Source organism: Cynocephalus volans, chromosome 3 (assembly GCF_027409185.1).
Source record: "Cynocephalus volans isolate mCynVol1 chromosome 3, mCynVol1.pri, whole genome shotgun sequence".
Lineage (NCBI taxonomy): Eukaryota > Metazoa > Chordata > Mammalia > Dermoptera > Cynocephalidae > Cynocephalus > Cynocephalus volans.
In genome coordinates, this window is record NC_084462.1 from 12,017,987 (window position 1) to 12,044,123 (window position 26,137).

A 26,137-nucleotide genomic window follows, 5' to 3' on the forward strand; every position below is an offset into this window, starting at 1 on the left:
GTTTATGAGGCACGTAGTAAGTCCACAGATGTGGATAAGAGGCTGGTGGGCAGGGAAATAATAATCTAAATCAAGAACAAGTCTCCATTCCGTTGAGGATACACTGCCTACTCTATGGTGAAAGAAGCTTGGTGTGATCAACCTGCCACCAGATATCTGGCTAGTGGGGGAGATATAGTACCAGTCCTGGCTTCTTTCTCATTTATGCCTTCCCAGGGAAGAAATGTCTTAAACTACTTAAAAGCTGGCTTGCCTGCAGACAGCATGCTATATCTTAATAGCTCTTCACCTTGCACTGTTCTGATCCCCAAGAATTAGTACTTATTTAGATTCAACACCCAGTAGTCCTTGGAAGGTTTGTTTCTTTGTCAACAAATGGATTATCTATGTCAAAGGAACCTGAGGGCAGGTGGTTCAGCCAGACTCCAGAGTGTGTGAGGCACCATGAATCAAGATTCCCTCTGGCCAAGTGGCCTTATCTCCTTCTAGGCCTGTTTGCTAATCAGTAGACCCAGTCCCAACCTATATGACCATGCAGCTAGCCCTTAGTCTCTTTTTGAATCTGGCTGGGCACTGGGAATCCATGAGCACCAATCAGCTGAGGCCAAATTTCGTGGAATAAACATGGAAGCAGGGGAGTCAGTTATCCCTTCAAGGTGTAGATGGAAGAAGGAATTCCCCAAGATAAGGACTGGTCAGGCAACCTCAAATGACACCCACTTCATTTTCTTCCTCTACTACCTTTTCAATATATTCTTCAGGAAATCAGTCAAAAAAGGACTGACTCTCTCACCTTGACCTACACTGCCACTCCTTGTCACAGAATAACCATTGAAGCTGTGACCAAAATGGTCAGATGCCATAAGAGATAACCATAATTCAATGAGCTTTCATTTCAGTATAAATGAAGTTCTAAGAATATGAAAGAACACAGGACTGTCAAATCCCAGAGTAGTCAGAATTAAATGAGAAGTAAATATCTTAAATATCTTAAGAGCAAACCCCAATCATGTGACATGCAGGAGACCAGAAGGGCATGGAGACCAGCTAACTTTCAGTTATGAAATCAGGGACACAGCAGCCACAAATTGCATATGGTGCAACCCACTGTGGTTGCCAACAGTCATCCACTTAGCAACTTGGCTGAAAATCTCTGGTCGTCATGGAATCACAAGTGTGTTTAAAAAAATTAATCTATCTGGGATGATATTCTGCTGAACTGCATGGCAGGTTTCTGGTGGTGAGGTCAAATTAGAATACGGTTAATGAACTTGGGGGGAAAAGCACAGAAATAACTCTGATGAGGATAAATGCCTTTTAACCTCAGGCAAGAGTTAGGAATAGACACCTTAAAGAGATTCTAAATCTCTTAACATTAAATGTTAACATTAACATTTTTATGTTAAGGGTTCATTACTATCTGTGTTTTCTTATGTTTGAGATTATTTCATATTAAAAATGCCCACTCAAGTGACTGAAATATACCTGTGGTTATTATCAAGTTTAAAAACACTACTGGGGGGCCGGGCCGTGGCTCACTCGGGTGAGTGCGGTGCTGAAAAACACTACTGGAATATGTCTTAATTTAAGTGCAGTTGAAAACTGTGGAATCAAGTAGTATTAAAAAAGATCCCTTACAAGTAATTGTTGAAATACACAATAGACTAAGTAAGATATTCAAGCTGACGAGGCACTAAGTTTTTGGATTTATAACTTCAACAACAACAAAACATATTTAATAACCCTAAATACTTAAAATGGACAAAAGAAGAGACTGAGAAATATCTTATTTTTAATTTTATTTTTATTGTTGACACTATTTCAGATAGAACAACCACAACCATATTAACAAACCAAAAACCTGTGCACAGAAACGAGATGATGAAAATATATCAAGATGTTAACCACAGTCTTTGGATAGTGAAAATATGGGTGAGTTTCTTTTCTACATTTCTGTAACTTCAAAGTTTCTATAATGAACACAGACTGCATATATAATAGAAATATATGTAATAAAGGTAGACTACCAAAACACTATGCTAGAAGACCACTCAAGAAAACCAAGACAAAATACTTAACCATAATCCCACAACAACCACACAACTATTTCTTGTTTTCCAAATTTCTTCCCATCTTTGACATGCATATTTATCAACATCCTAATAATCACAGACCAGTGCACAGATCGAGATGTTAACAGTAGTTGTTGTTGGGGATATGGGTGAATTTCCTTCTTTTACTTTACCAAATTTCCCAAAGTTTTCTATGAGTATGTATTATATTTGTAATGGAAAAATACATACATAAAATTTAGTACAAAAACACCAAAGATTATTCAAGGAATTTGAGACAAAATAGTTAACCATAATCCCACAATTGACAACACTATTTTAATTATTTTCCACATTTCTTTTCATTTTAGACTTTATGCATACATATTTAACACTGTTATAATCACAAGCTTGTGCACTGAAAGATGGAGGAAACAGATCAAGATGTTAACAGTAGTTGGTGGGTGTTGGGAGTATGGGTGAATTTTTTTTCTTTTCTAATTGTTTATTTTCTGATTTTTCCTCTGGGTACACATTATGCTTATAATGGACACATACATGTTAAACTTTGTTAACAGGACACTACTATAAGAAACATTTGAAAAAATTAAGTACTTAACTATAACCCACAAAAGTAACAATAGCTACTTTGAATACACATTATGACACAGTTATCATAAACCTGTGCACAGAAACAAGAATAAACAAGATACTGAAGAGTATTTTCTGTCTTTGGATGGTGGGGATATGGATTTTTTTCCCTCCACATTTCTGTATTTTCCAAATGATTGATAATGAATTCAAATTATGTTCACAATGGAAATGTGATCAGAACCTTTTTAGTTTAATACTACTGTAAAGAACATTCAAGAAATTTAAGAAAAATAATGCTCAACTATAAGCCTACAACAACACAACAGCTTTTGACTATAAGCACACACTTTAAACAGTTATAATTGTAGTATAAATATAATTTTGTGTCCTGCTTTCTCCACTTAATATTCTGTAAATATACTTCCACGTTGCTACATAACTCTTCACGATTATCATTTTTAAACAGCTGCATAAGAGCCCATGGATACATTTACTTAATCATTCCCCTGATGTTTTGGCATTTAAGTTCCTAATTTTTCACTAACTTAAGGTTGGGATAGACAACCTGACTTTCGACAAGTTGCTTTCTGAGAAACGTCTACAATTAACACTGCCAACAGTAATTAACCCACCAAGTTCAACTGACAACATCAACACTGACTCCCATTTCAAGGGTCCTCTTCTGATGCAGTGCCCCACTGCCCCTCAGTTTTCCTGATGTCCATTCTGACCTTGGGTTTTCTTATGCAGCCAGCCCTCACCTCTACAATACTGTCAAAAAGGCCCCTTCTTCCAAACTGCCCAGGACACCCCACTCAACTCATTCTCGCCAACCTGGCCGTCTCATCCCTGCTTCCAGTATTTTCTTCTGTCTGTCTCCGCTCCCTCCTAGGTGTGGTGATGTATTAGGACTCCTTTCTTTGGCTTACTCATTTCTGTTTCTCAGCTCTACAACCTCTCTAGACTTTGGCATTCACTGCAACTTTGACATACTCCCCATGAGCCCTAGTCCCACAGATCTAGGAGAGTAAGATTCAGACACGTTTCCCCCAGTGGGCATTCTAATTTTGCTTGTTCAAATGATCAGCGCTTATTTTTCGCTTATGTAATCTAGAGATCTGCTTTTTTAAAGATTGTTTCTTTTAATTTTTTTTTCAGCCAACTCAAGGCCAAAAACTTATTAATATAGTTATTATATGAGGGAAGGGGAGCAAAGGAGCATGGGTGGTTCACAGAATAGCACACACAGAAACCTCAAACTGTGAGGTTAGTTTGTGATTAAGAGGAAAACTGAGGTGATCAGACAAACACAACACTCTAATGGATGGCTCAGAAATACTTAGCAATGTTGAAAGAGAAGAAACAGATGGTAACAAAACAAATTAAGGCTGCTGGGGAACCTGAGTCCATGTTAAGCTTGGGTTGGCTGTAAAGAAAGCTTTTATTTTTTTTTTTGATTTTTTTTAAAAAATGCAAGTTAGACACAGAGTTAGAGGATCAGACAGGTACATAAGAGAATTAAGTTTAGTGATAGAAAGGATTTAAGAATACTAGCTCCTGGGCACCCAGGGTTAGAACTGACTTGTGGTAGCACAAACTAATGCTGCACAGGCGACCCAAGCCACATTGCTACTTGTCACTTAAGGCAGGAAGCGCACAAAGGAAGTGATGAAAGGTCGTTAGCCTGCATCCTTATTTACAGCATGAGAGCCTCTCTTACGGTTCTCAACCTTCATTAGGCACTACTGTGATGTAGTGATGGTTGCAACCCACTCTTCAAAGGCAAAGATGTAACATTTACAGGGAAAAGCTTCAGATTTTATGAATTCACTGTCAATCACACATTGAGTTGGTTTAAAAAAAATTTTTTTAAATCAAACTTCTAATATTTTTGCATGAAAACCACTCACTGCAAAGTGCATACAATGTGGCAACCAATGAACTTGGGTCACAAAAGGCCAATCTACATATTGTATTACAAAAAGGCTTACACAACATTAGGTTCCAAAGTATTGGTGCAGACAAAATGGCTGCAGAAGGAAGCTAAAAGTACTTCTCTTTTCAAACAGCAAAGAATAAAAGACATGTTATCTTTCGTGCCTACACCTTACAAGACTATTTAAGAGTAAAGAACAAAACATAGTCAATTACTCAAAAAGATATTGAGAAGGTTCAAATAATGCACTAAGGATCTAAGGATCTAAGACATTTACAAATATATTCTAAATTGTTGCTCTCTCCCTCCTCCAAAAAAAAAAAAAAAAAAATTCAGAGTACAGGTAAGGTACTTCTACGCAGTAAACTGTAACTGTATAACATATTAAATCCAAATATAGGTGATTGCTGTTCTGCTATGATTTTTGCTATTTTATGTACACCTCAAGAAACATTATATATAGGCTACAGGAGTGCCATTTACAGTTGATTGGGGCAATCTCTCTAGTCTAGAATAATCATAGGATTTTCCCTCAATTTGGTTGCTTAGATGGAAGGTAAGATATGCACTGTGGCTTTCCCACATGCAGATGCACTGATGTGTGACAGGGGAGACCTAAGACTGAAGGAGTCTCCACATTTAGTCTCTTTTCAGTCTGAGTTGTCTGATGTTAAGTCAGGTGTGTACTTGCTAAGGTAAGTTTCCTACAGACATTATTATGAGTTGGTTTGAATTCTCTGTGGTTTGGTAAGGGTCAAGTCCTAGGTGAAGGCTTTCCAGCCTTTACCCTGGTGTTCTCAGCCAGTGTGGGTGTTCTGGTGTCTAGCAAGGGACAGGCGGTCATTGAAGAGCTGCCCACAGACATCACATTTGAAGTACTTCTCATCAGCATGATCGGTGCCACCTGTGCTGGTGCTGGCACGTTCAATGTAGCCCGAGCACTCCCCAAAGGCATTTGCAGGCTCAAATATGATCATGCTGGCATGGGTTTTCAGGTGCTCACCAAATGCTGCTCTGGAAGTGAAGGTTTCTGTGCATTCATGGCACTCATAGTATGGTTCTTCAACCTGAATCTCTTGGTCTTCATCTTCTTCTTCTGGGTCTTCAATCCCTGCACCGTCAGGCTCATCAGCATCTCCTTCTGGCTCTTCAGCTTTTCCCTCTGGCTCTTCAGCTCTTTCTTCTGGGTCTTCGATTCCTGCACCATCAGGTTCGTCAGCATCCCCATTTGGCTGTTCGGCCTCTCCGTTTGGCTGTTCGGCCTCTCCGTTTGGCTCTGCGGCCTCTCCATCTGGCCCTTCAGCCTCCCCATTTGGCTCAGCAGCCTCTACCTCTGGCTCCGCAGCCTCCACCTCTGGTTCAGCAGCCTCCACCTCTGGTTCGGCAGCCTCTACATTTGACCCCTGAATCCGCAGAACTTCTTGTGGAACGAGGACATTGGTTTCAACTTCCTGGGCTGCTTCTTCTTCTTCTTCTTCTTCCAGATGAAGTTCCTTATGTTTAGTGAGGATGGTGTTATGAATAAAGGACTTCCCACAATCCTTGCATTCATAGAATGGTATAGCTCCTTTCAGGGGCTCAGTAAGAAATGAGGTATGAGTATAAGAGGACCCATATTCATAGGGCTCATTCTTATGAATTCTTATGTGATGATCCCCCAGTTCTGCGGCACTGACAAAGGATTCTCCACAGATTGTACATTCAAAGAGTTTCTCTTCAGTTTGACTTCTCTCAAACTCAGTGAGGGCTAAGCCTGGAATGATAGCTTCCTCAGCCATCTGGCTCTGCTCTAGCAACTCATCATCCCTATGATGTCTCATATGCTCATTAAGGGCAGAGCTATGAATGAAGCCTTGTCCACACTGAAGACACCGAATAGCAGACCCAGCAAGAGCAGGATTCCTCTCTGCAGCACGATTCCTTCGTGGTTTCATAGGCAAGAGAGCAATAAAACCATCATCACATGCCTTCATGGAATACAACTGGTCTTGTTCATGAATTCTTTGATGCTCAAAAAGGAATGAGCTATGAATAAAAGATTCCCCACACTTTGGGCATTCATAGAGCTGCTCTCCAGTGTATTCTCTCTGATATTCACTGATGGAATGGGTGTGAATTACAGAATGTGTGTATTCACGACTATCAACGAGGCACTTCCTGCTGTGGACTTTCTGATGGTCTGTGAGGTCTGTGAGATTCACAAAGCCTAGTCCACAGTCCTGACATTCGTAGATTGTGTCACCAGGGTCATCCTTCTGAGGCTCATTCATGCCTCCTCCTTGAATGACAGAGTCTTCAACTGTCTCACCATGAGTTTCCTTGCCATACGTCTTCTCATCATGGGTTTTCTCATCATGGGTCTCTTCATCACGGGACTCCTCGCTATGGGTCTCTTCATTATGGGGCTCCTCGCCATGGGACTCCTCACCAAGGGACTTCTCTTGGGCATAGATATTCTGATGTACACCAACTTCTCGGCTGGTAGCAAAGCATTGCCCAAATTCCTTACATTTGTTGCGCGCTTGCTCTTCAGCATATTGCTGCTGGGCATAACTTGTCTGAGGGTCAGTAGGAGCCAAGCTGCAAATGACAGATCGTTCATAGTTTCTACTTCCAGAGGGCTTCTCTCTATCATGAATTTTCTGGTGCTCAGTGAGATCAGAGCTATGAGCAAAGGACTCCCCACACTCTTGACATTCATAGAGCTTCTCTCTAGGGTGAACTGATTGCTGTTTGCCAAAAGCTAGGGAGTGAATTACAGAGGTCTCATTGTCCCTATGTTCTATGTACTTTTTTTTAGCACGAGCCTTCCGGTACTGACGAACATCTGAGCTAGGAACAGAGAATTCACTATCCTGCTTAATTTCACCAGATCCCTCTGCAGTAAGACTTTTTTGAAGTTTTGTATGGGATACACTCTGTATAACAGAATCTTCACAGTTATTCTTACTCTCTTCAAGAGGGTTCTCTCTGGCAGGAATCTTCTGTCGCTTATCATTAAGGTCTGAAATGTAAGTGGAGGATTCTCCCTTTTCATTGTATTCAACCAATTCATTTCCATTTTGACTTTCTGAAGGCTTGGGAGCAGCTAAGCTATGGATAACAGACCTCTGATGGTTGATAACATCCGAGCTCTGAATGGTAGACTCTGCAATCATTTTCAGTTTACTGGGCCCCACTGCATTGTGATTTTTCTGAGCTTCAGCAGAGGCTAAGCTATGAATAACAGACCTCTCATATGATTTCCCCTCATGGACTTTTTCTTTAGTGGGAAATTTCTGGTTTTCATAGGGGTTAAAGCTGATAGTGAATGCCTTCTCGTCTTCCTCATTTTCAGGCGGTCTTGTTATAGTATGACTCTTCTGAGATTCAGTGAAGGGCACACTACGAATGACAGATTTCTCATATCCCCTGGCTTCAAAGAGGTTCTTTTGAGAATGAATTTTCTGATGCTCATTGAGGTCTGAGCTTTGCCTAGAGGCATCCCTGCCATCTTTAAAGCTGTAGAGCTTCTCCTTAGTGTAAGTTTTCTGACGCCTTTTAAGAGACTGACCAGGAATAAAGGTTTCCTCACGCACTTTGCCCTTATTTTCAAATGGGTTTCCTCTAGTATGAATTTTCTGATGTTCTTTCAGGGATGAGCTATGAAGGAAGGTCTCCCCACAAACCTTACATTCGTAGATTTTCTCTTTACTGTACATTTTCTGAAACTCATTAAGGGCTGAGTTGGGCATAAAGGCTTCCCCTCGCTCACGTTCACGCTCATATTCACGCTCATTATCTTTTTCATCATTGAGGTTCCCTCTACCATGGATTTTCTGGTGCTCAATCAGGGCAGAGCTATGAAGAAAGGTTTCCTTACACACCTTGCATTCATAGAATTTGTCTTTGCCATATATCTTCTGAAGTTCACTGAAGGTTGGGCTAGGCATGATAGTCTCCTCACACTCCTGTTCCTTATATTCCATGAGATACTCTCTAGCATGGATTTTCCGATGCTCGGTGAGGGCGGCACTCTTATTGAAGGTTTCCCCACACTCCTTACACTCAAAGCGTTTCCCTCCAGCCTGATTTTTCCGAACCTCACTGACAGCAACGCTGTGAATAAAGGACTCACCATACTCATAGAGGTTCTCTCTAGTATGCATGATCTGGTGCTCTACAAATTCTGAGATGACACTGAATGACCTCCCACACTCATCACATACATACGGCATTGCTCCAAAATCAACTGGCTGCGACTCAGTGAAGGAGGGGGCACTGAGGCTGCTCAGACTGCTCATGCTCATGGCTTTCCTCATCTCACTACTACATTCAAAGGGCTTCTTCCTAGCACAGCCATTCTGATCATGAGCTGAGCCCTGCCCATCTGTGTCAAAATGATAGCGTCTTTTTCTTTCAAGAACTTTCTTTCTAGAAATAAGGTTTGATTTAAGTCTTTTGCCTCCCCTAGTAGCATTACCTTCATAACTCCTCTCTTGGATCACTGACTCCCTCTTGTTGAATGAAATGCCCTTCCAATTATCATCTGACATTCTGGGGAACCTCAGCGACTGATCATTCGGCTCCCTTGCTCTTCCTGACTTGGAGCTGCGTGACACATCCTTGATGAATTTTTCCATTATCACCCCATGCGAAGATTCATCTTCACAAATTCCCCGTCGGTGAGTTGACTTTTTGGCTTCAGGAACAGTTTTCAGACCTGGAAAGAAACCCCAAATATAAATACTCCCTAATCCCTGTACTTGTACAAAATGACAGTGGAACTTGGAGCAGAGCACCTTTCTGTGATGTTTGGGAATGGAAAGTGTAGAAAGTTTCTTGATATGCATCTCACTGGTTGCATGGCTCCTCTGTGGGATCTGCCTGGTGCTTACCTCGACTGGTGCTTGGGTAGGCACTTCTCTTGGACCTCGATGAGTGGGCTTGTGTCATGTGAGAGTGGCCATCCTCTTCAGCAAGCTTCACTCCTGGTTGCAAGAACAATACGACAGCTCAAGTTTGAGTTGGGGACCAAGACTCTTCACCATAGATTAATCTCTGTCTTTCTCTGAGCCACTTGATATGAAGGGGCCCATATCTAATTCTCTCGATGTCTTTCATTTGCTGTCTCACCTCCCTAACCATCCATTCCTTAACTCATATAAAACTGGATCTTAATTAATTCTTGAGACTCCATCCAGAAATCTACAAGACCCCATGTGTCCCTAAATTCAGCGCATCCTCTTTTAGTCTTCACCTTCTTGTAACTACCTCTCAAGTCTTGATATACTCTTTTTCACTGGCTTCCATGGTCTTCCTCCCACCTCTTGATTGCTCTTTCTCCACCTGCTCTCCAAACACACTGCTCCAAGCCCCCATGGCTTCACAGACCTGCATGATCAATGGCCTACTCCGACCTGGGCTAGATATCTTCCAAGAGAGTCCACATGGGAACTCAGGATCCCATTCTAAATATATTAATTAAAAATCTCCACTGCCACCACTCTAGAAAAGGTATCAAGTCCAACGTGTACAATGTATTCTTCACCCAAAGCCGAAGGGATTTCTTAAAAACATAAATCTCATCATTAATTCCCCTGCTTGAAATCTTTCAAAGCATTCCCTTGAAGCCCAAATATAATAACATGGACTCCATTGTCCTGCAGCTTGAAAAGAGCTTGAAATGCTCCAGACTGGATTGAGAATGACTCAGAGAAGTAGCTACTTACCCAGTGAGAGCAGCTTCCTGTAATTCTCCATGTTGTCCTGGATCGTGTTGTAAGGCTTCCTGTCCTCAGCGAGGTCCACAACATTTTGGTATGATTCAGCATCCTAAAACAGCAAACACAGCCCTCTCAATGGAGTCTGTCCCCACAGATGTCCAGAGAGAGAAGAATAATGTTGGCGACATGGGAACTATATATACGAGGTTACACAGAAAGTGCTCACGGTATTTGGGATTCTGAGTGATCCAAGTCAAGTGTTACTAGGGGCCTACATCGTACCTACCTTGGTGCTACACTCTGAGGCAGATCCCAAAGACGCATGACACATATTCCTTGCCCTCATGCAGCTTATAATTTGTTTGGAGAGAAAAGACTCATGAAACAATTAGAGAACAATAAACAATAAATTGGGATACAAATAATAAGTGCTAAATGAGTTTCATAGAGGGACAGTTCAGGGCGGGCCTGAACAGTGAGCAAAAGTTTTGCAGAGGGCCTCAGTTGCGGCCATAAGCGGTGGGTGAGATTATGATACATACAGAGAATGACTGGTGGGAAAGCTTGAACAAGCTATATATCAAAGCATGCATGGCATATTTGGGGAATGGATAGAAAATGCAGTCAAGCAGACATTTGGTCAGGACATGTGATTTAAACCTCTCTCTCTGTTCCTCCATGCATGGCATAGCTATGCTGTGGGTAATTCCAGTGTGCAGAATTTCCAAATAACCCAGGAATAACTGTAAGCACTGAGGGTTATTTTATAGCTGCCTTGTCTGTTTTAATGGATATTTTCCTTAAAAAGGATTTAAAAATTCCCTGCGTTACTCAAGAGAATCTTCTATGAAGGATCCTAACGGACCTTTGTTTATTGACAGAGGACTGCACTAGAACATCACTGATTTCAGTGAGTGGTGGTTCCAGTGAAGATGGCACCAAGGCCTGGAGAGAGACTTGAGAGGGAGATGGTACTATGGGAAGCCTACAAGCTTTGGAGCTGGAGAGAACTCTAGGATAAAAGGAGGACCACACCATTTATGAGCTGTACAACTTTGGGAATGGAAATCTTTCTGAGTCTCCGTTATTCATCTATAAGATGGGGAGAAGAGTATCTATCTGCCTTGTAATATTTTGGGTGAGGATTTTCTACAACATGATGTGTTGTTGAAATATTAAGAAAAACTATGTAAGGAAAATATAGATATTTTGATATTAAATTTACTATAATTCTATTGCCGGGAAGAGGCGTGGATGTTATAGCAACATGGAAAATATAGCAAAAAAAGACAGCGTTTGCTGAATAAGCTGTATCTCCTACTAAGAAAGAGAAAGGGGTACAGGCATTATAGTTTAACAGGAAAGCCTCATTTATGCAACTGCCAGTGTGAACAGTCATTAAAAAGCAAAGATAACAACAAAAACTAAGTAAGGCAAAGAAACAGAGCAGAGCTTCAAAATTGAAACTCTTCTAAGGTTAGCGCTGAGAATTTCCAGGACAATGAACAAGCGATAAAAACTCAGGAGGCATTGCAAAAATCAGTACAACTATCACCTCATAAAGCTAAATCATATTATTTTTGTGGGTGCCCATCTCCTCTCACCACACTGCAGGTTCCTCAGAAATAGGAGCTCTGTTATATTCAGGTTTGCAATGGTGCCTCCTATCATCTCAGCACTTGCTTACAATAATGAAAGAAAGAGTGGGTGGACATACAGATGTGCTTGTAGTGAGATGGAGGAAACCAGAGCTCACAACTTGGGGGCTGGCAGAGAGCAGCTGAGGTCAAGAACTTGGGAGGGTGAAGGGCCGAAGGGTCACCATTCCTGGGATGGACAGAGCCCTGAAGACAATCGCAGAGGGAAGCGTTATTTTTCATATTTTTTTCTCTGAGTAAAATAAATGTACACTAAATTCTGATCTACATTGCTCATATGAAAGAAAAAGGATTCTTTGACTTAAAATTAAGTTTATTGATATTTAACTTAAGTTAACCTACACAAGTGGGTAGCCCTAAAGCAGCTGTTCACTTTGTGTTTGTGATCAACAATGACACCTAAATGTATATGAGCTGCAAACAAATTCAACTGGAAGAGATGGTGCCCTGAGAACAATGTTAATTAACATGGCACAATTTAATTTTCACAATATGTCCCATAAACATGAACAATGAAGAGATTTATACATGATGCTAAAAGGTGATCAGAGAATTTTTTTTGTACACCCTCAAATGTAACTTTTATCATCTGCTGCTGCAGTTTGTACCGTACCAACAGTAGGAAATCAGTGGCTTCCAGACTTCTGGGCTATGCAGATACAGGGCTTAGTTGACAACTCTTCACACATTGTCAAGGAAGGGCATTTAAAAATCAAAACAAGACAAAGTCCAACTACTAGAACACCAGTGTCCAGGCCCACCTGTGCCTCCAGCCCATCTCCCAGCTCTTCTTTGGTGTCCCAGCCAGTCTGGACTTTGTTCATTCAGTTCCTGTCTCAGAGCCTTTGCTGAAGTTCTCCCTAAAGCCAGGGATCTTTTCAACCCAACATCTAACCCGGCCTGCTCCTGCTCATCCTAGACATGTCACGTGTTACTGCTTAAAGACATTTTCCTTCAATTCAAATTAAGACTCCTGTTAACAATTTATTGTTAACCCTCTATTTTTCCTGGAGCATACTCAGAACCATCAGCAGTTACACACAATATTTTTATGAATATTTATGTGTGTGACTGTCAAAAGCTTCTCTGGGCAGGGCCCCATCTGTTTTGGTCACTGCTGTACTTGCCAGGACGTACGCCTACTGTCTGACATAGGCCCTCAATTGTGAAGAAAAAGGAGGCTCAGCTCACTGGTTCCTCCCTCCTTTCTGAGCTGTGTTGGTGCTGGAGTCCTCCTCCACACTCTACTATGTCAAAGCGACCCCTCTCCTTCTTCCTTAAGAACCAGCTCAAATCCCACATCCTTTCCCCCTCCTCCAATCTCCCTGGCACAAACTGTCCCTTACCCCACAACTGCCATGAACTCTAACACTCATGGTGTGCCTACATATGCCAGGCAGTGTAGAAGGCGCTTTATGTATATGTGTGTGTGTTTGTGTGTGTGTGTGAAGTTCACTGACTCCTCTCAGTACCCATGGGAGCAATCACCACACCCATTTTATAGATGAGCAAACCGAGGTTCAGCTTAGTTGAGTAAATGGCCCAATGCCACACAGCTAGCAGGTGGCAGAGCTGGACTTCAAACCCAGCTCTCAACAGCTCCAGAGCCTTTGCTCTCCCTAGCTGGTCTGCTCTGCAGACCTGAAGTTTTCCTGGCTCCCTCCTGAGAACCAAAAAAGTTTCCAGAATTGCTCTGCTTCCCTGGGCCCATAGAGGATGGCCAATGTGACCAACTTACCAAGTAACCACACATGTTGAAGGGGCAAGAATTCCTCTGACTACATGAATGAATCAGAAAACAGGCAACAGCAGACCTGTGGGGATGGGATAGGCTCCTCGAGGGAGTGATGGGGGCTCTCAGCCCTGGGTAGGATTCTAGGGGGGGGCAGATAACATGTCATCTCAAGAAAGAAAGGCATCTTTGCCATGATATAAAGATGGCCTTTCCAGAAAAAGAGGAAACCTGAGCATACCTGGGATCGGGATTCATAATCCACGGAGTCCCTGTTGTCATCTCTTTCCACATCAAACCTTGGTTTTGCCATCGCAGGAAGGGAAAGATCCCGTTGTGGCAGCCCTGGGAAGAGAAAAGACATCAGAAGAGAGCAAGGCCCAATCCAACCTAGCAGGTCCCAGGTTTGACCTACTCAACTCTGACACCAGCTGGGTGGGTGGGTGGGTGGGTGGGTGGGTGGGTGGGTGTGGGTGGGTGGGTGTGGGTGTGTGTGTGTGTGTGTGTGTGTGTGTGTGTGTGTGAATTTCTCTTCTCTGCAATCTGAGGCAGACTCTAAAGAGCCAATTAACACAGTGGCCCTGCAACACCCCAGAATCAGGGGAGGGCCAGGAGCCCCGCCTTTTCTTTCTGTGCCTATTGCCAGAGGCAGTTTGAATCGCACTCAAAGCTGTGTGGGTCCAGGCATAGTACCTACCAGTCTGTCCTTCATCATGTATCCTCTCAGTCTCCTTAACTGTGACATGGAGATGGTATGAGAAAAATAGCAGGGTCGCTGCTTTGAACAGCACCTAGTTTTGATATCCTTTCCCTGATCACAGTTTTAGGGGTACCCCATTGCCTACCGCAGTGTTCTCAAATTCCAGAAGCAACAAGAGATGATTTCTGGCAGTATGAACACCAACAATACACTGAGGTGATGATTAGTTCCCTTCCAATTCTTTTCTAATCAATAAGAAAGTCAGGCCTGGCACTCATATGTGGCACTTCCCTAACACTTGCACGAGGCCCAGGCAAGCATTCTTAATTAGTTAACAACACTGTTACAACATATTTTCATTACTACACCTTCTACGTATGGTATAGCTTTATACTAGTTTTCAATTTTCATAGCAGCACAGTGTTTTATACAGAAACTTCTAGTTTAAAAATAAAATGTGGGCCGACCCCATGGCGCACTCGGGAGAGTGCGGCGCTGGGAGCGCGGCAGTGCTCCCGCCGCGGGTTCGGATCCTATATAAGGATGGCCGGTGCACGAGCAGCCGGTCACAAAAAAGACAAAAAAATAAAATAAAATAAAAAATAAAAAAATAATAAAAATAAAAATAAAATGTGCCAGCTGAAGAAAAATATTGAGCACACAGTAATACAAATAAAAATGAATGTATATGTCAAAAGTGGTGCTTACTTAGTGGTACTACTAAGCAGAACTTAATGAATAGGAGTCTTCAACTACACTTTGGGGGGAACCAGAGTACAGTCCAAATTGAGTGGCGAAGGACTTCCCAGGTCCCTGTCATCTTGCCCTCGAACCCACGCACATAGCACATAGCACCTGCACCAGGTGCAGGTCAGCAGATGACTTACTGCTTCTAGGATTTCTGGTATATGACCAGCGGTCTCGAGATGCCACATCTCTGCTTCTGCCCCTCCTGTCCCAGTCCCGGTCCTGGTCCTGGTCTCGATCCCGGTCCTGGTCACAGTCACCTGAGCAGGTTAGATGTTTCAGTAGTTAGCAAATAGCTTTGACAAGCCGCCAGTTCTCCCTTCAAGCACATGCACACCCCCCTGGGAAAAGGATGCTATCCTTACTCCTCTCTTGGTAAGATGGATCCAAAACCAAGGGCTCTAGACTCCTGGACTCAGTCTGGCCTCTTCCCCATCCTATACCTGCAACATGATTTCTGGAGGCTTTGCCCAAGTGGGGCTTGCTTCAAAGCAAGTTCCAAAACTCAGTCCAGAAGCCAGCTCCCATTTCAGACCATTGGCTGGTTCCCCAGTTACTGAGTGGTCAAGTCCAAGTTCAGGAAAATGGACTGCAGACCCTCTACTGTCTGGCTCACACCAGCTGATCGTAAAGTGCACATTATTCTACTGCGAAGAAACAAAACCCAAGAAAACAATGCTCCCTCAAAAAGTTTACTGAATTATCTTTAACAAACCCTCCTGAGGAGGCTGGGGGTACAGTTTGAAGCAAACTGCTATAAATTCCAAATAGATTTAAAATACTTTTTCATTTTTAAAAAATGCTTATATTTCACTCCATCTATTGGTGCCTGTTTTGATATTAAAATGCCTTATTATGTCAATTAATGTACTCTCCCCTCAGACCTCTGAGTGATACCAACCACTCTGGGGATGGCATGCCTCGAAGCCCACTGTGCCTCCATGTAATAAGGCACCTGGAAACGCCCTCCTAAGTGATGTGAGCGACAGGGTTGGTTACTCACTGCTGAAAGAATGGACAGAGCGAGGTGGTGGAGTCTCTCTTCCCTTGCGGCTCATGTCGTCGTCGCTGGTCACGTCACTGCTGGTGTCGTCTGAAAGGATACCAAACACCAACTTAACATTTTTTCATATCTGGTCTGTATTCTCACAAGTTTTCTCCATTTCCTGAACCCTCCCCCTACACACGAGTAGCTGGAGTGATCTGATCCTGTTGTCAGCTCAAAACCCTTAGGTGGCTTCCAACCACTCCTGCCACTTAAAAATTGGGCAGGAAATGTGGCTGTGACCACCTACACCTCACCCCCAGACATGAACAGCCAACAGACAACTTCCTAGGGCACGGAACCAAAAGGGCGTAGATCAGGGGAAGTTCTCTTCCTATTGGAATTCCTTCCAGAAGTGTCTTTTTTCCCCTTTCCTGACTCAGAGAGTTGGTTCTCAGCAGGGGCAGTTTTGTCCCCCAGGGAACATTTGGTGATATATGAAGACATGTTGGATTGTCACATCCAGAAGGAGAAGGCTACAAATAAGTTTCAACATACCATAGTGCACAGGATGGCCCCTGGCCCCCACTCCACAATAGAGAATGATCTGGCCAAGAGCGTCCATCAGTAGTGCCAAGGCTGACCCCAGGGAGTGCTTGCCAGCTGCGCCAACGGACACCACCCCCTGGAGAGTCTCACCTTCTGGCTGGTACATCTCCTTGTAATTCTCCAGCAGAGTGACGAGTGTCTCACAGTTCTCTGGCTTTTTTGCTTGCACCCAAGGCTTGAGCTTTTCAGGGATGATGGTCAGGTACTGCTCAAGGACCAAGAGCTCGATGATCTCCTCCTTGGTGCGTGTCTCCGGCTGCAACCAATCGAGGCAGAGGTTTCGGAGTTTGATCAGGGTCCTCCGAGGCCCAACAAATTCCACATATGTTAGGTTCCGAAACCTCTGATGAAAGAATTCAGAGTCAGTTGGGCCTTCTCCTATGATGACATCCGGCTCCTTAGTCAAGTCACTGTCTAGCTCATACAGATTTGGGGCCCAGAACTTCTTAGGTTTGGTGGCGTACAAGTGCTTTGGAGGCAGCATTTCTCTAAGTAAAATTTTCACTGGAGGAACCAAACATGAGTCAACAGGAAAGACGCGGCAGCCTGTGACAGTCAGTACTCAGGGACCTGTAGATCGTAAGGAGATATACACATGTCCCAGAAGTTGAGGACCAGGTAGCAGTGCAGGACTACCCTAACGGGGTGTCAACAATGCTCTGGGATATAGAAGTCCCCCAGTACACAGAAGCACACACACACAACTACACAAAGCTGGCCTTAGCACAGTAGTTACAAGCATGACCCCTGGGTTCGCACTGACCTATGCTTGACCTATGCCAGTTAGCTCTCTATTAACTGGTTATATGACCATGGGCAGTTTATCTGATGCCCTGAAGTCTGTCTCCATAATCTGTGAAATGGGAATAAACAGCACCTACATTCTTTTTAGAATGGTGAAGCTTAAGTAAGCTAAGATACCTAAAAGGTCTAACTGCACAACACAAACCACATGGAAAATATTCAAGGCCCCAAAGCTATAACTAAAATTAATGTCAATTTTTTTCCTTTGCTAAAATGGAAAGGGGTAAGTAGGAGATGGTGGGCAACCTGCCATTTCTGAGCATTTCTTCCCTTAAACAATTATTGAAATACAGTATATAACACTGTTTCAAAAAGAATATTCTAGAGTGTCAACTCACCCTCATTAGCCCATTTTTCTACCAATCCCTTCTCAATACCCTCTTACAACAGGGCCTAGTACACTGAGGAAAATGAAATTCACTATGGGTGAATCCATATGAATCCTGTGCAGCTGATAAGCAGACATTATTTACAGACAATGAGAGTATGATGGAGGGACCTTCAAGCCTGTGGTTGTTACTATACATTGTAACTTCAATCAGTCTTGCTAGATGTCTAGTTTATCTCAAAAGAACCAACTTTCTGTTTTAATAATCCTATCTATTTATTCCTTAAGTGTTTTTATTTTATTATCCGCCCTCGCCCTTTTTCAAAAAAACTTTTTAGATTGGACATAATCTAAAAATCATAAATCTATTAATTTTCAAACTTTCTTCTTTTCTAAAGCTGTATATTTCCTTTTACTTAAGCCATTTTTGCTATCATTTAAGTTTTATCAGGTCGACTTTTTATTACTGGTCAGCACAAGATTGCAAGAAAGTAGGGCAATATGGAAAAGAAATCTAGGTTTGGGAGGATGAATTAACTACTGGACAGTTTTGTACTTCTGTCTTCCAGAGATGAACAAAACCATATGTAGCAAAAATTCTCTGCCTTTGTTTTAAAAGGAAAGCTTAAAATTAAGGTGTTTTTTAAAAAAAAGTTATAAAAGAGTCTCTAACTAGACTTTATATCACTTATCACTTGAAAATAAATGTAGTAACCTCAGTAAACTCATGCTTTTTCTCCTCAGTGATGGGCCCCCACTTTCCTCCCTATGCAAACCGCCCTTCCTATTGAGCTTTGGCACCAACCAACACAACATGTCTCAATCCTGAAGACCTTGGCAACTCAACCTCTCCCTCCCTGCCCTTCTTTGGGAGGACTGAGACACAACAGAGAGCACAACGTAGACAATACTCTGCTGGACAAAAAAAAAAAAATCCCTAAGCAAGGGAAGGGAATGGGCCAGACTGGGCTCCAGAGAAATGGTGTGACATTTCAGACATGAGGACAAAGTGAACTTCACCCAGGGAGGGTGAGCAGAGTTCTATGCTGGTAAGGGAGAGAGGCAAGAGCAGAGGGCCCAATCCTGCTTTGTGGCATCCAGATCAGGAGAATGCTTTGGTATCCTGGATGACACTGGCCCTCACTTTTAGGCAATGAAATATCCTCAGGTAATCACCTGTCTGGGAATAGGATCCTTTCTGGAACTTCAGACCAAGCAGCTGTCCACAGGAACAGAGTCGAAACGTAGGTACCTGCAGACATTTTAAAGAAAGAGATACAAAGACTAAGAAACATGAAAGAAATGTAAAAGGAGTGTCAGAGAATTAGCTCACCAAATGGCTGGGGACTTGGGACACGCTGGAGTGAGGCCTTACATAACTTCAGGAAAAGGTCATTCCCATGCCATAGAAAATTTTAAAATTGTCTTTATGAAACCAGAATAATAATATGAAACCCGAGACAAAGATAGCAACAACAAACTGCAGACCAAACTCACTTATGAAAGCAGAAATAAAAGTCTTAATGCTGCTATTACAAGACAAAAAACAAAAACAAATCTGAGGCACAAAGAGAAAAAGATAAAACTATCATTCTCTTACATAAAATTTATATATTTACTTCTGTATTACATAAATTTATCTCCCCAATAGGCATGTATTTGAAGCATAAAGCACCACTAGATGAACTGCAGACTTACTTAAAAAGTTTCAAATTGATAATTTTCTAAGAAACTATAAATAGCCAAGCCTGACTCAGGAAGCAGAGGAAACATGACCACAAGGAAAGAAATCTATAAAGTTGAAATGATTTAAGGAACAACTTCCCAAATGAATGTTCTGTGAACAAGTTATTGACCATGTTATAAAAACCCTTCCAGAGCACAGAAAAGAGAGAAACTCCTACTCATTAATAACGTGACCCCTTGGGCCGGCCCGTGGCTCACTCGGGAGAGTGCAGTGCTGATAATAACGTGACCCCTTAAATGCCCCTAAGTCTGTTGTTACAAGGTAGATGCCATTTCTGTACCAAAAACCACTAAGTGTTTTTTCAAGAAATTCAGGATTGGAATAAACAGATATGATCTTAATTTAACTTGTTCAAGATTTCCTGACCATGCCAACAGAATAGCCCTTGGTCAATAGGAGCATCCAAAAATGAAAGATTTCTAACAAAAAAACCTTAAAAAAGAAAAAAAATCAGATTTTAGCTACTCCTCCTCATCAAGGAAGGAAGATACAAAAATATTTAGTTAATCTAATGTGGCAAAGTCTAAATAGCAGCCCATGACCATGAAAGGCTATTCCGGGAATACAAGGATGTACTCTCTAGGGTAAACTGTTAAGAAAATGGATTAAAGAGGGAGAAAGAGTCCATGAGCAGCATTACATTTAAAAAGCACTGCAAACTTCAACAACCTTTCCTCATAAATTCTCAGCAAAGAGTAAGACCAGGAGACCATCTAAGCACAATAAAGATTTATCTCAAATAAATGCATGTAAGCTTATTATTAAAGACTAAAGGTGTTCCTCTAGAGGTAGGGATGAGGAAGGGATGCCTTCTTCCACAACCACCATTAACATTATCCTGGAAGTCCTAGCTAATGCAATTGAAGAAAAAGAAATGTGTAAATATAGAAAAAGCATTATTTTGAACTGAAAAATCTTATCAGTAAATACTGATTGCAGATACCTTGTTAAATTTATTTATGGGGATTTATTTATTTATTTATTTAATGAGTAAATACTGGTTGCAGATACCTTGTTAAACTTATTTACAGGGATTTATTACTATTAACAGCAAAATAATTAATTTTACTATTAATAGCAAAATAAATAAATAAATCCCCATAAATAAGTTTAACAAGGTATCTGCAACTCCAAACAAAATTGAAAAAATTTACAGAAGAACATAAAACAAGTCTGAAATAAATGAAGACATATGTATCTCATAAAAAAAAAGCTCCTTTTTTTCAAGATGGGGAGCTTTGACAAATGATAATCCAGTTCTTCTAGAAGAACAACTAGACAGGAATATCAAGACAACTCTATAAGAAAGTGTATAAGGGATGGGTGGAGGTGGTGTCTGTAAAGTAATCCAAGCATCGTGTTCTTTCCAACGCAAGAATATGGATGTGAGGACAAACATACCACTGAGACATACAAGAGCCCAGAAAATGACTTGTGTAAAAGTACATATGTTCATGGGGGTTTGGTTAATAATAAAAGACATTAAATCAGGAAAAGGATTAACTACTTGAATACAAACTAGGAACTTCCTTAGAACTAAATGGTAAAGGGTAACTTAAACAAAAGGGACAAGAGGGGGCTGCTAACACTTCCGAGTCTGACCAGTGACTCAAGCATGCATTTCCAGGAAAGTTAGATCAGCTTTTTTACATTAGGAAAGACCAATAAAACTAGTGCTGGCATTGAACCTCCTGCAAGAAATTATGTATTTCAACTACACAACTCTGGAAGACTAAGGCTATTAGGGCCAATGACAAACATGCTTTGCTCGCACTACAAAAAGTCACTGCACTCAAAAAACAGCATTCCTCCTGAGTTTTCATTTATTAGAAATGAAAATCATCTTTAATAGAATATTACATTAACTATTGTCATGTTTTCAAGAAACTTTATAGCTTTCTGATTACAAACATAAATGATGGTACTACATTCAAGCACTGCAAAATCTTTAATGCAGAAACTGCAAGCCACACCCACTGATCAATTTGTTGCTATAGCTAAACTTTTGAAATTCTATATATGTGTTGTTCTTACTGCAAATATACCCATTTATGTGTGTACAGAAAATGATGAGAATGCCCACTCAACAGAATATAATGCAGTTTTCAGAAAGCAAAGCTATAGATGGAGAGCTTGAACTTGAAATGTCTCATGAATGGCATGATCTCACTTACATAAAAAAAAAACTATAATTACTTAAATATATGAAAGTATATACAAACTGAACTGGAAGAAAACTTTCATATAAACTTGTGTAAAAACTATTAATAAAATAGGGACAATCTATAAGAAAAATATGAATGACTAATAAAAGATTCTTCTGTTTTTTTCATTTCTATTCAGAATGTTATTTTAAGTCCACAATCAGGAAAAAAAATTGAATATAAAAATTTGGAAGTAAACCCAATTGCTGTTTTCTGGAGTGTTTCCTTTTCCTTTCCGCATTGCTTGTTAGGCTCATCAGCCCCTCCCCTCCCCACTGGGGTCCCCATGGTGTGCATGCCCCTCTCTCACTGTGTGACCCCTGTACCTCCCCTAAGTACTCCCAGGCATCCCCCAGTCGCTATTTGTATACTCCTCTCTAGTGAGCATGCTCCTGAGGGGGCTCACTCCCTGGAACCAATGGGCTCCATACTCAAACCCTCATTTCCCTGACAGCTGTCCAGTCTATGTCACAAATCAAGACTGAATTCTGGCCACAGGGCAAACCCACCTCCTTCATTTCCTGGCATGAAGGTGGCCTTCCCACATACCCCTCGTTACTAAAACTCCCACTTCTCCCTCTGCTCTCCTTAGAGCAGGAATCCTAGAGTGAGTGGAGGAGTAGTCAAGGGCAGGTGGGGCACACAGGGACAAGCTGGACTCCAGGCTAGGGTCCTGAGGGAGGCTACCAATTCCACCTGGAGGGAAGAAGAGAAGCCAAGTGATAGGAGCCAGTAATAAAGTCTCCCTCTCCACAGCTGAGCAGGGAGGGTGTTTTTAGGCATCTGGCTGTTCTTCAACCTAGAAAGAATCTGTTGTTAAATATACTAGATATCTAAGTTTGATACAGCCTTTTGTATAGAGTTAATTTCGTTCATGAGCTGCAACATCTACATCCATGGGAAAGCATTGCCACTGTGGTCTGTGTGGTTGTGTTAATGCTGTTCTTTGGATATATGATACTTTACTTCTATTTCATAAAAGCGAGAAGAAACTAAAAACATGGATCTCACAATTAATATAATGTATAATAAACAAAGATGAAATTTATCAAGCATCCTTACCACTAACAGGGGAGATCTTTGGCCTCAATCAGAGAAACCATAGGTCAGTGTTCAACTGAACAGGGAAGGAATCAATTAAGAAGACAGATCAGGTGCTGGTGTATGTCTGGGACCACATGAGAGAAGAAAAAGAAATCCTGTGACCCCGCTGCTTGACCTCAGGCTCCCATGTCCCATCAGACATGAGACACATCTCTTTCAGCCCGATTTCCACTTACTTACTCTGATTCCTCATCATGGTGAACCTAGATTCAGCCCCCTGACTTAGTTTACCTACGTCATCGAAAGGGGGCTGGAATTGAGAACTTTAAAGTCCGGAACCGAGGAGGTTACTCTCTTCTTCTCTTGAGGACAGCCTGCCGTGCGGCCTCTTCTCTCTTCTTGCTTGCTCCATTCTCCTGCCTCTTTCTGCAGACCGCCATTCTCCACTTCAGCATGCACATGGAGGAAAAGGCTGTCCCAGCCCCAGGCCTGCCTCACCTGCCTGTTTAAGAACCCACCACCAACAGACTCATCAGTCAGTGTCCCTTCAAACAAATTCTTAGTCTGAAAGTAACACTACAGCCCAATTCCTTCCAGGGCAGTGGTTCTCAAACTCAGGTGTGCTGAAGAGTCACCTGGGGTGCTTATGAAAAACTGCAGCTGCCTTCCTGGGGTGTGGGAGTGAGGGGAAAGCAACGCAGGTCTGTGGTTGCCCCAGAAAGAGGCATTCTAACAAGCATTCCAGGAGCTGTCCCTTGAGAAACACTGCTCAAGGCAGGAGCTGTCCCTTGAGAACCACTGCTCTAGACTGGGTAAGTCTAGTCCAATCAACTATGAGCAAGAAACGTATGATACAACAGGGGCTTTGGGGGGAACAATTTTATATGGGAACGTGAGCAAAGAGTGAATGACCTCCACCCTCTGGTCTGTTGGGTGGCTTCTCTCAGAAAATTTTCACAACACCCTGGGCTTACCTCTATCATGTAAGCTTAATACTTACCACACTGCTGCAAAATCTCCTTACTGTTGTCCATTCTGGAGGGATTTCCCCAAGTTTAAAAAGAGAGGAAATAATACCTAGAATTCAGTTTTATATGACCAGCACAAAAATGGTTCAAGACAAATAAAGCTACTTTACAGAGGCAAAATATCTTTCAGACCAATGTGACTTATTTGACCATATTTTGGTAACAATAAGTGGCTGATCTTAATTTTTCAAGTGGAGAGGGCATGAAAAAGTAGGCCACCAAGCATGGCTCATTCAACCATCTCTCATAGGAGAGGGTGCTACTCTGATCAGACCTAACTTGAATGGAGATTATGGAGGGTGCAGGCATAGATAAGGGGCTCCAGGTATCTGGTAGCCTGGCAAGAGCTTCACTGTGACCAGATGGCTGTAGAAGGCTATCTTACAGGCCAGTGTTAATAAAGCTCATCCCATTCTCTTAGTTCTGACTCCATAGTCACCAAGCAACCTTCTCATTATAGTTTTTCTTTCCCTGTAGGTCTGTCTACAGGGAGGGAATGTGCTGATCATATGCACTTTTGAGTACTTGGGTTCCTGCTACTATGATCTCCCCCCATGAATTAATAAACTAGAATTAAGGGAACAGGAACATCCTATTTCAAGTCACGTGTCGGTATGGTTTTATTTAAATCTCCCAAGCTTCATTAAACGTAGATCTATCAACACAAGTTCTTAGGCCAAAGGTTTCTGTCTCCACTGGCTTGAGCACCACTGGATACCTGGAGCATTTTCTGGGGCCAGGAAGCCACCAACCCACCACCAGGGCCTCTTGGGCATGGTAGCCTCTCCCCAGGTCGTCAGTACACTACCACCAGCACAGCCATCTATCTTGGTAAGCATGTTTCCTTGCTGTCCTTATAATGGGAGTACTCATTCAGTAGACACTGAGGCCAGGGATTATGTCACTCACTTCTGGAGACCCAGCATCTGGCATTATCCTATCCTGGATCAGGTCCAGTATCAACACTTGCTGACGGAATGAACAAATGAACAGCTTTTGGCTATTCTGCACATTTCCCCGCATCACATGACTCACTGCATCTGGTCAGAATCAGCTGGCAAGCCATGGACAAAGAAAGCGAGTCTCCCTCCTCAGCACCTATCAAATCTGCCCACTTCACTTCATGCCATTATCCTAAGCCACTCAAGGTGGTCACCCCACACCAACTGTGTCCACCCTTCCCTCTGTACCCTGCAACCAAATGATTGTTCTAAAACAACCGATCTGATTATCATGTTACTACCATGGTTAAAACACCTCAATAGCTTCCCACTGTACTTCAGGTCAAGCCCAAATACTTACCACTGACTGCAAAGCCTTTCACAATGAAGCCCCAACTTACCTTTTCTCCTCAGACAGAGGCCATTTGACTTCCTTGCTGTAGGCATCCTGAGTTTTCAGCTCCTCTCTGCATCCCTCAGGAATGTCCCTGTCTCCTCTGCTTATACTACTCTCCCCAGGACACACACCATTCACAGTACTTCAGGGCTCAGTTTTAATGTCCCCAACTATCTCAGGGAGGCCCTATATGGCCTCTCCCAGATTAAGTGAGCTGTATCCTAGCAAATGTTCTGTTTCAAAGGCACACAATTATGTTTTCCACATCTTTAATTCCCAAATAGATCATGAGATCCATGAAAACACTTCCTTTCCCATTTGGGGCCATGTTCCCAATACCTGGCACAAAGTACACACTAAATCTATACAGCAGATGAGTAGATGATCTCTCACACTTCTTTAATCACCCAACCAGAGAGAAAAAGTATGCCTAAAGGAATAACTAAGCATTGGGAAAAGAGGTAGGACCCCAAAAAGGATGGCCTGAGGCCAAGCAGGAAAATTTCTGGTGAATGCAATCCACCAGAAGAGTCTATGGGCTCTCAAAGGGCACATATGGTGTTCATGTGGCTATGTGGAACGTACGTGCAGTAGGGAAGTGTCAGGGTGAGAAAAGACAGCGGTCACTCCAAGGATGGGTGTGGCACTGTGAGGAGAGAGATCAACTCACCTACACCCAGCCACCTCGCGTTTGGACCCAGTCCCTCTTCCTCTTTGCAGTTGTCTCCAACAAGGGTGAACGATCAAGAAGGCAGAGCTGTGGAAGGAAAAGAAAACATGAGGCACGAAATTTATTTTGCAGTTACTAGGTTCCTCAGGCTCGAAATGACCTCACAACTGCTCCATCTCCTGCAATGGCAAAGGTCAAATGAGACCAGAAAGACCAGCTTTCCCTCCCAGGATGGAAAGGCCATAGACATTGTTCTC

General features: G+C 42.3%; 1 protein-coding gene across 4 annotated transcripts in view; it reads right to left on the bottom strand.

Moving 5' to 3' along the window:
• Positions 1-1,786: 1,786 nt before the first annotated feature.
• Positions 1,787-26,137, bottom strand: part of PEG3 (paternally expressed 3) — a 28,312-nt gene continuing 3,961 nt past the window's right edge. For 2 of the 4 annotated variants that reach the window (XM_063088607.1, XM_063088609.1), the window contains exons 2-10: positions 25,881-25,967; positions 19,026-19,101; positions 16,808-17,287; positions 16,127-16,216; positions 15,264-15,383; positions 13,918-14,021; positions 10,293-10,395; positions 9,459-9,551; positions 1,787-9,283 (exon numbers count right to left, since the gene is read on the bottom strand). In XM_063088607.1, coding sequence (XP_062944677.1) covers positions 5,379-9,283; positions 9,459-9,551; positions 10,293-10,395; positions 13,918-14,021; positions 15,264-15,383; positions 16,127-16,216; positions 16,808-17,201 — 4,809 coding nt within the window. In that variant the 5' untranslated portion in view covers positions 17,202-17,287; positions 19,026-19,101; positions 25,881-25,967 and the 3' untranslated portion in view covers positions 1,787-5,378. Of the gene's footprint in view, positions 9,284-9,458; positions 9,552-10,292; positions 10,396-13,917; positions 14,022-15,263; positions 15,384-16,126; positions 16,217-16,807; positions 17,288-19,025; positions 19,102-22,862; positions 22,887-25,880; positions 25,968-26,137 lie in introns of those variants that run through there. The other 2 variants (XM_063088610.1, XM_063088608.1) reach the window with 2 other exon arrangements.